The 13,386-nt window shown below is 47.3% G+C and overlaps 2 protein-coding genes across 8 annotated transcripts in view; both read right to left on the reverse strand.

Moving 5' to 3' along the window:
- Nucleotides 1-210: 210 nt before the first annotated feature.
- Nucleotides 211-3,678, reverse strand: LOC101058308 (hypothetical protein). The gene is given in 1 exon segment (NM_001302400.1): nucleotides 211-3,678. A coding segment is annotated over 1 exon segment (663 nt). The 5' UTR covers nucleotides 3,155-3,678; the 3' UTR covers nucleotides 211-2,491.
- A 519-nt stretch (nucleotides 3,679-4,197) lies between these two features.
- The window catches only part of ANAPC7 (anaphase promoting complex subunit 7), a 30,870-nt gene continuing 21,681 nt past the window's right edge, over nucleotides 4,198-13,386 (reverse strand). For 6 of the 7 annotated variants that reach the window (XM_522528.7, XM_063784925.1, XM_054663523.2 and 3 more), the window contains 4 exons: nucleotides 12,495-12,691; nucleotides 8,140-8,364; nucleotides 6,824-6,974; nucleotides 4,198-5,095 (listed from right to left, as the gene is read on the reverse strand). In XM_522528.7, the coding sequence (XP_522528.3) occupies nucleotides 4,906-5,095; nucleotides 6,824-6,974; nucleotides 8,140-8,364; nucleotides 12,495-12,691 (763 nt within the window). In that variant the 3' untranslated portion in view covers nucleotides 4,198-4,905. The remainder of the gene's footprint in view (nucleotides 5,096-6,823; nucleotides 6,975-8,139; nucleotides 8,365-12,494; nucleotides 12,692-13,386) is intronic. The other variant, XM_016924184.3, reaches the window with a different exon arrangement.

Here is a 13,386-nt window from a genome sequence, read left to right on the forward strand (position 1 = left end):
TGACCCACCAGCCTTGGCCTCTCAAAGTGCTGGGGTTACAGGCATGAGCCACCGTGCCTGGCAGAATATTTTTTATAATATATATAGTTAAGGAAAAGCACAAAACTATTTTTACAAAAGTAGAACCAGAAACTTATTTTGGGGAGAGACAATAAATTCAGTGGATTGGGAAGTAGATGTATTTCTAATTTTATGCCTTTCATGGTTTAATTTTTTTTTTTGAGAGGGTGTCACTGTGTTACCCAGGCTGGAGTACAGTGATGCAACCACAGCTCATTGCAACCTCCACCTTCTGGGCTCAAGCAATCCTCCCACCTCAGCCTCCTGAGTAGCTCCCATGTGCATTGAAGCTGGGACCATAGGGACACACCACCATGCCCAGCTAATTTAAAAATTTTTTTGTAGACATGGGGTCTATGTTGCCCAGGGTGACCTTGAACTCCTGAGCTCAAATGATCTGCCCAGCTCGACCTCCCAAAGTGCTGGGATTACAGATGTGAGCCACTGCACCTGGCCTGAATTTTTTAAACATGTGTAACTTTAGGTAACACATATATATTACAAATACACACCACATTTCACATAAATTAAGATGTGTTTACTGGAGTTATCCAGATGGCAGGCTTACAGGTCATTTCTTAATTGTCATAAAACATATATAACATAAAATGTGCAACCATCCGCACCATATCCAGAACTTGTTAAGCATTCTAAGCAGAAACTCTGTCCCTATTAGAAACTAAGTCATTCCTTCCCCCCAGTTCCTGGCAGCCTCTAATCTACTTTGTCTTTATGAATCTGACTGTGCCAGGCACACCTCAAGATTCATGGAGTCATACAGCATTTGTCCTTTTGTGATTGGCTTCTACCACTTAGAATAATGTCCTCAAAGTTCCTCCATGCTGTAGCATGTGTCACTTGCCTTTACAAGGCTGAGTAATATTCCATTGTACCGAAAGACGCACCTTGGTTTGTTTATCTACTCATCTAAGGACACATGGGTTGTTTCCCCCTTTTGCTGCTGTGGACAGTGCTGCGTGGACATGGACGTGCAATCTTTTGGCGTTCCGGCTTTCACTTCTTCGGGTGTACACCCGGAGGTGGAACACTGGATCCTAGGGTAGTAGTACTGTTTGAATTTCTGAATCGCCAGACTGTTCTCCACAGTGGTTGTGCCACCTTACATTCCCACCAGCAATGCACAGTGGCACTGTTACTTTAAAATTCATGTTTTCTTTTCATGGCTACTGTGGAGGCTGCACTGTGGGCTTCTTGGTTTGTTCCTGACCTTGCTGGTGCCGTGTGCTGTGCTGCCAATGACCTTCCACAGCAGTCTGAGAAAACCCTACACTCTGGACCAGGCTGGTGGTGGCCCGGGCGGGGGTGCTGTTTGCCCAGGCCTGGAGAGGTCTAGACGGCAGACCTGCACTGCACCCCAAGACGGGAGGTGGCAACTGAGGCCCCTCCTGCTGCCCTGGGGCAGGGAGGCTCCTGCAGAAAGTGGAAAACCTTAGTAAGGCACTTACCTCAATGGCCCCTCCCAGCTCAGGGCTTCCCGGTGACCTGGCCACAGCCGTGCCTGGAGGACGAGGTGAGGTTCATGTGGAGTCTGGACTCACTGCCTGTCGTCAGCAGGGAACGCAGGCCTGAGCACAACCCCAGAGAGCTGCTCACGGGGACAGCTCACCTAAGCTCTGGGAAGCAGCTCCGCACAGGCCCTAGCCTGCCACAGGTAAGCCAGTGTAGGGCTGGGAACGCAGGAAGCCACAGGTGAGGCCTTTGGAGGCCGGTTCCTCCCACCCACGGACAGCTGCAGAGTTAACTCCCAAGGGCCCTCTGGGGTCAGGCCTGCAGCTGTTGGGAACTTCGAGCTCCCCTCTCGCAGGTTTCTCAATACTTTTCCAGGGAACACCTGCACAGAATAGGAAGTCAGGGTGGGAAGTGAAAGCTGCAGACCACTGGGCCTGGGCCAGGCCTCTGGATTCCAATAAAAGTTTGGTGCTGGGCCTGGGAACCTGCATCGCTGAGATGCATGCTCTAGTTTGGGGATTGCAGATTTTGGCAAAAGCCGGCCTCATTTTTTGGAATTCAGAGGCAGGAGTGTGGCCCCCCAGCTGTGGCTGCAGGGAGAGCTCCTGCCATCAGCCATGAGTAGGGTACATACCTACCAGGTCCCTGGAGCCCAGCAGGGGTTGAAAAGTGAAAAATGGGAGATTCTGCTGAAGGGCAAGGCTCACCTCGACTCCAGAGCCCGCCTCCCTGCTTGGCTGAGGGTCCTTCAGAGACGAGAGGGCTCCAGAAGTGCAGAACCACCCCCAGCTCCCCAGGGAGGCCTGGCCAGCTGGCATTCCCCCGTGAGGATGTCGCAAAGGGTGACGTGCTGAACGCCGCACGGACTCATTTAGTCCTCACCCCAGGAGGCAGCAGGGGCTGCATAGCTAACTGCCCCAGCAGCCCATGGGTTCTGAGGGGGAGTGGGGTCTTTTTAGACCTAGGTGGTCTCTGAACAATCTGGAAAGTGGAGAAATGACTGTTTAAAACACCCCCATACTGGCTGTGTGGGACTCCAGAACCCAGAAAGAACTTGTGGTGACTGGGCATTTGGGGGCTGTCCTTGGTCAGGTGCCTGGTCTCCAGGCAGGTGGCTCGGCAGGAGAGCCACAGGGCTGAGCAGCCTGGTTCTGTCCCTGCCTCCTGGAGCTCCCTGCCCTTGAGGTTTTGGGTTTGTGAAAGAGTGACAGTGGCAGTGCCAAGCGACAGCTTCAGCACCCTCTGAGCACCACTCTTTGATGTCGACCGAATGTTTTCTCAATCCCGTGTGAGGTGGTTTCACACCTTCAGCCGCCTCTTCCAGCCTGGCTGTCACCCTGGGGCTGGAGCTGGAGCTGCAGGGAATGAGGATCCGTCCTAGCAGGTGCTGGGCTGGAGAAACCTGGAGAACACAGGGGCTCTCAGCAGGGCTGAGGGGCATGTCAAGGAAGGGGATGGTGGGAGGGTGCCAGCTGAGGGCAATGCATGGGGCCTGGGCTCTGGGACCCTGATCCAGTGGATGTGAGTGCGGTGGTGAGCCTGCCATGCAGAGATGAGATTGCGCGGTGGGGCTGGGCTTCCTCCTGGAGTCAGGGGAAAGGAAAAGAGGCATCGCCTCTCTCATCACAGTAACGACAGGTCATGGAGCTGAGGAAGCCCATGAAGTGAGGCTGCATCCTGGAGAGCATGCCTAGGCCAAGGAGCAGGCAGCTTCTTCTACTGGCCGCACACTCACCTGGTGTGACCCCAACTATCTGTGGGGCTTTATTTTTTTTTAAACACTGTCTCTGTCGCCCAGGCTGGAGTGCAGTGCAGATCCTGGCTCACTGCAACCTCCACCTCCTGGGTTCAAGTGATTCTCCTGCCTCAGCCTCCTGAGTATTGAGTAGCTGGGATTATAGGTGTGTACCACCATGCCCGGCTAATTTTTGTATTTTTAACAGAGCGGGGGTTTCACCATGTTGGCCAGGCTGGTCTCAAACTCTTGGCCTCAAGTGATCCACCCGCCTCGGCCTCCCAAAGTGCTGTGATTACAGGTGTGAGCACGCCTAGCCTTATATGTCTCTTTAGAAGTGGCTCAGATCAAGTGATGTTGCGCAGGCTTTAGGTCTTAGACTGAAAGACTCATAGAAACTTTTTGCCCATTTTAAATTGCAGTTATCAGATGTTCTGAGTTCATTAACTGCTGTACAGTTACAGTTTTTACATTTTAGGATACGACTTTCTACTGACATCAAATTTATATTTTGCAGCACCTTGGACTAATTTTTGAATTTAGGATTAGCTGTGACACCCACCCCTCACCTCCGATTAATTGTATACTCAGAGCCATCGCAACTTAAGACACAAGGGAGAGGGTGTGGGAAGAAACTCCCAGCCCCAGAGTTCAGGGTGTGATACTCAGGCTGACCAGTGACAGACTGCTGGAACCAGACCCCAATCTCACAGCTGCAGCAAAAGAGCCAGGCAGACGCAGCTGAAATCTGGCCAAAGACTCTCAGGCTCCAGGGAAATTTACCTACTCAATATGCAAACAGATGAACCAGCTCAGGGTTCCTGAGCTTTCCAACCCTCCTGGCTCCCAACACTAGGGGAAGAAAGTCTATTTCTGGCAAATAATTCTGGGGCTGAATCAATGCATTCCGAATAAGACAAAAATACTAAGAGTCTATTTTGAAAAGGGCTTCCATTCTGATCACCCCAACACCATGACTGTACAAACCAGTTTTATTAGGGAACTGCCCCAGGTGCACCTCTGGTTCATGCTCTTGTCACACCTGTTTCTCAGATCAGCCCAGGCTCAGAGGCAAGTTACTAGCTAAGCAAAGAGGAAAACTGTTCTGCAAAATAGCAACTGTCAGCTTAAGGCATTACTAACATTGCAGAAGGAAGCAAGATTTACTAGGGACATCTGGATAGCCCAGGACAATGACTTCTGGGAACAGGAAGCTCCCTAGGGCCAGATCGTGCTGCCATCCAACTTGGGAGATGACACTATCGTGCTGGGATGGTGGGTAACTCCTTCAAACCAATCCATGTCACAGAACACTGTCTATTCCTTGAGTTTTTGGATTTAGAAATTAGTTATATAAAAAGTACTCTTGGCCCAGAAGCCCCAACATGTGCCTGGGTCTCGGGGCACTCCCTCAGTCCTCCCTGGCTGGAGCAGGGGAGGATGGAGATACATGGAAGGTTGGTCAGGCTCTGTTTTAGAAATGAAGTCACGACTAGGAATTGGGAGCGAGGGGGCAGAGACCCCTGCTGCAATCACATGCTGAATCATTGTCCTCCTGAGAGCAGGCTCCTACGGTTCCTTCAGTCCACGGAAGTGCTCAGAGCAGGGCAGGCCACTGCGGCCATGGAGCTGCCGCCCCCTCACTGCATGCCGAACCACTGCTCCTGGTCAGCCCACTGGGCCGCCTCACTGTCGCTGCCCTCCAGGTCCCCTTCTTCCCCACTCCCTTCCATGTCGTCCACATCCTCCTCCTGAGTGGCATCCGTGGGACTCTCCTCCTTCTCCATCTTCTGCATCCCCTCTAGAGACTTCTGGTCATTGGGGTCCAAACTAGGGGACAACAAAACAAAGGAGAGGCCTGAATCTCTGCCTTGCTCTTGCTGGCTGATTCGTCTTCTCCCTGGCCCGGCAGTGAAATGACCACACAGTCCCAAAAAATGTGCTAAAGCCTGGCCTCTCCAAACAACTCAGGCTTCCAAGCTGGGTTGAGGGAGTCCACCACCAGAAGTGCAAAAAGGAGTCTCTTCCTAATTTTTAGAGTTCTCAATTTGAGTTTTTCTCCACAAATTTCTTAAACTTTTTCATACCTATTACCCCTAGCATTCTGCTAGAGGCGGCTACCAGATAACACAAATGAAAAAGTGGCAAACAAACATTACCAGGTAAATTCAAATGGAATTCCCAGAAAGTTGGGTTTTTGAGCTACAGGGTTACAAAAAATAGGAATTTCTCTGAGTATAGGTGTCCCATGTTCTTATGATGTAATTAAACATAGCAGCATTTCAGGAGCCAACCAAAAACATCACGCTGTACCATGGAACAGACTTGTAAACACCTAGGTCAGACCCCAGGACCCAAGGCTACCCCTACCCAAGCATTCACATTTAGCAGCTGAGTGTCAGTACATACGCCACCCCCACCCCCAAAGTTCAGAGCCTCTAGAACATTCATTTATTTGCCTCCTAAGCAATCTTTCCTCTTGCCTTAGTGACCATCACCCAAGCCAGCAGGCGTCCCATGCCTAGCAAACCCCACCTCTAATGGAAGTCTGATATTTTATTTTCTCACTTGCTTCTGAGATTCTAAAAAGCAGCTAAAACCCATGTTGGCACCGTTTCTACCGATATAAATGCGGACCGATCTGTAACATCTCGTCTCCTGGTTGAAGCCTTCCACATCCTGTACTCTGAAGCTCTCACCCATACCCAGGGCTCCTGCCCTCTGGACTCCCACCTTCCCTTCTACAGACTACTATGAAAGCCCTTAGCACATGGTATGGCCAGTCTGCATGTCTGAGACTGACAGCTCCCGAAACATAGCATCTCCAGTTGTCACTGAGATGCTAGGCACACAAGTGGTGCTCAACTGTGTGCTGAACAATTGAATGTGATCAGACTCTATTAAAGACAGCCCTTCACCATAACCTTACAGACACACAGACAACCCTCAAAGAAACCACTTCTGTATTAAACAGTAAGAATACCACTATTTATTTAGTATTTACTAAGTACCAGGCACAGGGCTAAGAGCTTTACATGAAATAATCATTTAACCCTCATTCGATCATTTAATATCTAATAAGGTAGCTAGATATAGACAAGGAAATGTGTTAGTAACTTGCCCAAGATCACAGGTGGTGAAGGTAGTATTCAAAACTTCAGACCTCAAGTTCTTAACGACTACAGTAGATAGAAACATGGGAAAGTACTTACAATACTTTGATTTGAAAAAGAAGAATATAAAATATATACTAGGTACAACCCTATAAAAATATGTGTGTGTGGGCAAGGACAGAAGATGAGCTATACAAATGAACACAGATGTTATAGTGGTGTGGGATGGTTATGAGTGAAACAGTTCTCTAATGTTGTTAATATATTTTAAGAAAAAATTTTTAGAAGTCATGAATTCACAAATAACTCTTCTACCATTACTATTATTATTCTGCTTTCAACCATGGACACAAAGTGTGTGTGTGTTTCCATAACTCCTGTGACACAGCTCACTGCCTCCTCTACCCTCCTCAGTGGCCTTCCCCCAAGGGAGGCTAGTGCCTACCTTAGTGCTATACTATACTGGTCCATTGCCTCCTGATACTCATTGACAGCTACAAGGAAATCTCCTAGGATCCGATGCAGGACACAGTCACTCTGATTAGCCAGTGCGTTCCTCAGCAAAGCAATTCCATCTTCATATTTCTGTTCTCTGCCTGGGGGAATAAAAAAGACCCTCACTTAAGTCACGTACAAAAAAAACCACAACTACTATTCTGACAATCTCTTTGCAGACATCCTCAAGAGAACACTGGTGCAACACAAAGCGAGGGCAAGCACACCTGAAGCCCTATTCAGTTAAGAAATTTTCCATCCTGGCTAACACAGTGAAACTCCGTCTCTACTAAAAATACAAAAAATTAGCCGGGCTTGGTGGCAGGTGCCTGTAGTCCCAGCTACTCGGGAGGCTGAGGCAGGACAATGGCCTGAACCCGGGAGGCGGAGCTTGCAGTGAGCCGTGACTGTGCTACTACACTCCAGCCTGGGCAACAGAGCGAGACTCTGTCTCAAAAAAAAAGAAATTTGCAGTTTGAATTATTATGTTTTAAATGGGCTCTTAACTTTAAAAAGCCAAACTGCTTTTATTTGCCGACTAGCCCAAATTCAATGAACCAAATTATGAGTTTATCATAAATCAGGACTGAAAAAAAAAAAAAAACAGGGCCAAACGGGAAGTCATAAAATCATCCAAATAGCTCCACTCAAAATGGCTAAAATCAGTTAGTTATATTCAGCTCCAACTAATTCAGGACAACTCAAACCAGATAACAGTGAGCTGAGGCTGGGCACGGTGGCTCACGCCTATAATCCCACCACTTTGGGAGGCCGAGGCGGGTGGATCACAAGGTCAGGATTTCGAAACCGGCCTGGCCAATATGGTGAAACCCCATCTCTACTATAAAAAAAAATAATAAAAAATAAAAAAATTAGCTGGGCATGGTGGTGCATGCCTGTAGTCCCAGCTACTCAGGAGGCTGAGGCAGAAGAATCGCTTGAACCCAGGAGGCGGAGGTTGCAGTGAGCTGAGATCGCACCACTGCACTCCAGCCTGGGTGACCGAGCAAGACGCCGTCTCAAAAAAAAAAATTAGTGAGCCGAATAGATACCAACCAATTATAGGTGGTTGGAACCAAGCCAAGCAGATCTAAGCCAGCTACGTTTGGTTGGGCTAAATATAAACCAATCCAAGCAGGCTCAGACCTGCTGCAAAAGGCACACACCTGTCTAGTCATCTGTAACTAGCTGGGACAAGGGGCTCCAACTGAGGTCAGGTTTTATAAAAATTAATGATGAACAGGGCAGAAAATAAGACACACTTACTAAGTAGTTCTGCTTTTTTCACCACAGCCTTAATGTAATCTGGCCTTTGGGTCAGGGCTTTATCTAATAATGTTTTGGCTTTCTCCTGTGTCACTGGGTCTTCAAGACAAACGGTGGCTAAAAGGGTAAGGGTCTGTGCATTTGCTCCCAGAGTTTTGTAAACGTTGTTAGCCATTACCATTGCTTCTCGAATACTGTTGGAGGCTAAGTAACATTCGATAAGACCTGAAAAAAGTAAAACACGTGAAGACATTCAATGCCATTACCATTCCAACCCATGCTTCCACTCTGACAGCTCTCCAAATTGCTAACCTTCAAAGTTTCAGACAAAGGGCAGGCCAGGGGAAACTGATGGTGAGATTAGACTGGCAAGAGTGTTGATGGAATAGCTAAGAAGTGCTCTTCCCCAGAGCACTTGATGGATGTAGAAAAAGACTGCCTTCAAAGGCACCTTCAGTTTAGGGAAGGAAACAAGCACATGTAAGGAACCTGCAGCATGTGAGCACCCCATCTGACCACCGGAAGAATAAATGCCACACTAATGATTAGTCTGTCATGTGGCCAAGAGATCAAAGTAGTGAGAGATGATGTTCTCAACAAAACCCAAGGTTTTGCTGCCTCTTAACAAGCAGTTATTCTCCAGCTGCATTCGGTCACCTGTAGGGCTAGGTTTAAGATGGAGGACTCCTAGGGTCTTTATTTTATTATTTATTTTTTTTGCGACGGAGTTTCACTCTTGTTGCCCAGGCTGGAGTGCAATGGCGCCATCTCGGCTCACTGCAATCTCCGCCTCCTGGGTTCAAGCGATTTTCCTCCCTCAGCCTCCCGAGTAGCTGGGATTACAGGCATGCACCACCACACCCGGCTAGTTTTGTATTTTTAGTAGAGACGGGGTTTCTCCATGTTGGTCAGGCTGCTCTCGAACTCCTGACCTCAGGTGATCTGCCCAGCTCAGCCTCCCAAAGTATTAGGATTACAGGCATAAGCCACCGTGCCTGGCCTGGCTCCTAGAGTCTTAAAGTGAATTTACAGTTTGACAAATAAAGGACTTATTGTCAAGCAACCTAGGGAGAAAGACTCTTTTATTTGAAACGTTAACAGCTGTCTCAAAAGGCACTTGCTGAGGGCTTCCCTAAACAAGATGAACAGTACTTACCAGATGCACCAAACAGACTGCAACTGGCAGCCCTTGCCTCTTTCCACACCCACAGCGAGACGCCCTATGAGGAGGCCACCTTGAGAAGAGTCAACTCTCAACTCTTCATGGCAATAAGTTGAGGAGAACAGAGGAATAACTTTTTGGCACAAAGCGCTCATCAAAACAAAAAAACAGCTTAAAACCCCAAACCCACACAATCCTTGGCAGATTTTCTCTGCATACTCCTCCACCCTAGCAGCATTTATAACATTCATGCACACCCTTCCACACACTATGGTTACTTAACCAGAAATTACCTAACTCTAACTCTTTTTTTTTTGAAATGGAGTCTTGCTCTGTCACCCAGGCTGGAGGGCAGTGGTGACATCTCGGCTCACTGCAACCCATGTCTCCTGGGTTCAAGCGATTCTCCTGCCTCAGCCTCCCAAGTAGCTGGGACTACAGGCGTGCACCACCATGCCTGGCTAAATTTTTTTCTATTTTTAGTAGAGATGGTATTTCACCATGTTGGCTAGGCTGGTCTCGAACTCCTGACGTCAGGTGATCCACCCGCCTCAGCCTCCCAAAGTGCTAGGATTACAGGCATGAGCCACCATACCCAGCCAATTACCTAACTCTTAAGGACAACATGTTGGATTCCACATACAGTTGTTTGCAATTACTTACTGAATAGTTTTACTTCCCTGCTAAAGCCCTACTGGAACTTCAGAAGAAAACAGAATGCACTTGCCTAACCTAAATCTCTACCAGCAAAAGAAGGAAGCTCCAACTGGAAACTGTAAGAAACATCAAAGGGTGTAGTCAGAGTTGCCCTGACCCAAATCTCCAAATGGCAGCTTAAGAAGCCTCACTGGCCAACTGGGAAACATCCGCTGTCCAAATATTATAGGATGGGCTATTCAACCGCATCCCTGAGCTCTGGTGAAATAGGCATGCAGTATAATGGAATTAACATGATTAACAGCAGCTGGGAAGACAGGGAAGTTACAGTTTCAGGATCAAGAAGTTAATCTGAAATCAATGGTTGGTTTGCTAGAGCTTCTTTCAGAACAAAGACAATACTCTTTCCCCCCCCCCAACAAATCCAGAGGCATAGCTCTCTGGCTATATAAGCAGATTTGTTCTCTTTCCCAACATCCAAATTTTATTTCTCAAATTTGAACTCATCTTCCTGTTAAGAGCAAATCACTCCTAGACTCCTAGGTTTATTTTTAAATGCTTATAAAAATATGTTTTGGAGGAACTGCATCTTGTAAGATCTATTTTAATGTCTGTGACTGAGTCACCAAACGTTGCTGAAACTGGCACAGCTCCTTTGAACTCCCAGGGTCAATTCACATGAACTTAAAATATTACATAACAAAACAAAGTTGGACCCTGATTGTGCCCACTCTGGAGGTCACAATGAACAGACCCATTCCCACAGCCAACACTATCATATGGATGTGGAGTTATCCCACGAGTACTAACTCTGGCCCAAGGTAAGATGGCCACGAAAAAGAATAGGCCTAACAGGCCATGTACAGTGGTTCACGCCTGTAATCCCAGCACTTTAGGAGGCTGAATTGGGCAGATCACTTAAGCCCAGGAGTTCGGGACCAGCCTGGCTAACATGGCGAAACCCCATCTCTACTAAAAATACAAAAATGAGCTGGGTGTGGTGGTGTACGCCTGTAATCCCAGCTACTCAGGAGGCTGAAGCAGGAGAATCACTTAAACCCGGCAAGTGGAGGTTGCAGTGAGCTGAGATTGCACCACTGCACTCCAGCCTGGGTGACAGAGTGAGACTCTATCTCAAATAAAAATTAAAAAAATAGGCCGGTTGTGGTGGCTCATGCCTGTAATCCCAGCACTTTGGGAAGCCAAGGCAGGCAGCTCACGAGGTCAGGAGTTCGAGACCAGCCTGGCCAACATGGTGAAACTCCATCTCACTAAAAAATACAAAAATTAGCTGGGTGTGGTGGTGGGCGCCTGTAATCCCAGCTACTTGGGAGGCTGAGGCAGGAGAATGGTTTGAACCCGGAAGGTGGAGGTTGCAATGAGCCAAGATGATGCCACTGCACACCAGCCTGGGTGACAGGGCGAGACTCTGTCTCAAAAAAAAAAAAAAAAAAAAAACAGGGCCCGGGCACGGTGGCTCACGCCTGTAATCCTAGCACTTTGGGAGGCCGAGGCGGGCAGATCACGAGGTCAGGAGATTGAGACCATCCTGGCTAGCACGGTGAAACCCTGTCTCTACTAAAAATACAAAAAATTAGCCAGGTGTAATCCTAGCTACTGGGGAGGTTGAGGCAGGAGAATGGCATTAACCTGGGAGGTGGAGCTTGCAGTGAGCCGAGATCATGCCACTGCACTCCAGCCTGGGCAACAAAGCGAGACTCTGTCTCAAAAAAAAGAGGAATAAGGGAAAAAAAATAGGCAAACTAAGTGATCTTGCATGGTGCCTGACAGAGATTCATATTAATGAGTACGCCACACTGGATGGGGGCGAGGGGTGGGAGGACAAAAAAAAAAAACCCCATCCCAACTATCCCCTCACCAAAAACCAGAAAAAAAATCAGAAAAAATGGATTCTGAAAGTATGGGGTGACAAATCCAGTGAAAGCCCTAAATAAATGTAAAATGCCTAATGCAGTGGTTCCCAAACCTGTCTGCACATTGGTAACCCCTGGGGACCTCCAAAAATATCGATGTCTATTCCCAATTCCATGTATTTCCATCTACACTGGAGAGACCCAACGTCAGGATATTGAAAAGCTTCCCCGGATGATGGTTTTTGTTGTTGTTGTTGTTTTTTTAATAGATGGAGTCTCGCTCTGTCGCCAGGCTGGAGTGCAGTGGCGCAATCTTGGCTCACTGCAACCTCCGCCTCCCAGGTTCAAGTGATTATCCTGCTTCAGCCTCCCAAGTAGCTGGGACTACAGGTGTGAGCCACCATGCCCAACTAATTTTTGTATTTTTAGTAGAGACGGGGTTTCACCATGTTGGCCAGGATGGTCTCAATCTCTCGACCTCATGATCTGCCCGTCTCGGCCTCCCAAAGTGCTGAGATTACAGGTGTGAGCCACCACGTCCGGCCAGCTTCCCCAGATTATTCTAACAGAGTTTGGGAAGTGCTGGCCTAATGAAACCTTCCATCTGAGGGCTGCTGCCACACCCACGGATTCACATCATTCACCTATGTTTTCTGTCTTACCTTCATAACAATCTAAGCGACAAGGTGCGAGCCGTATGGCCTCCCGAAAGTGGATTATTGCTTCTTGGACTCTGCCCATGTTCCTAAGTGCTGCTCCCTTAAGTAGCAAAGCTTGAACACTATTACTGTTCAGCTGAATGGCCTTGGCTCCTAAATAGAGGGCCCGGGAGTAGCGTTTGCTATAGAAGCTGTGACAGCTGGAGAAAAAAAAAAAAAACACAAAAACCCCAGAAGTTATCCAAGAGAAGTCTACAAAGAAACTTGATCCAAAAATCATATTGAAGGCCCTGAACATAATCCTTATTCCAAACCACACTTATAGTTTTAACCTAAGATATTAGTAGGAAAGCAAAACAAACCAAAAAATCCACCATTTATTTTTAAGGGGAAATCTTGATATGGAAGGGAAAAATTATGAAAAAGAACCTATGATCTGGATATTAGTTATTAGCAGAGAGGCATTCAGAGAATTTGTAAAGCCAGGTTAATAAACAAAGGAGCATCTTCTGGCCCCATCACTGATGGCTCAGTACTAAGCACAATGCATTCACCAACTCAGTTAATGCTTAACCCTAGAAGGAGAGGTTATTAGCCCATTTTCCAAATGAGAATACAGACCTAGATAGGTAAATAATGCATCCAGAGTCATAAACCATGATTTGAATCCAGGGCTGATTATCCTATTAAAAAATATACATATACATATATATATACACATATATATATATACATATATATATATATACACACACATATATATTTATAGAGACAGGGTCTTGCTACATTGCCCATGCTGGTCTCAAATTCCTGGCCTCAAGTAATTACCTCTTTTTATTTTTATTTATTTATTTTTGAGACAAAATCTCACTCTGCCGTCCACCTGGAGTGCAGT

Source organism: Pan troglodytes, chromosome 10 (assembly GCF_028858775.2).
Source record: "Pan troglodytes isolate AG18354 chromosome 10, NHGRI_mPanTro3-v2.0_pri, whole genome shotgun sequence".
Classification (NCBI taxonomy): Eukaryota; Metazoa; Chordata; class Mammalia; order Primates; family Hominidae; genus Pan; species Pan troglodytes.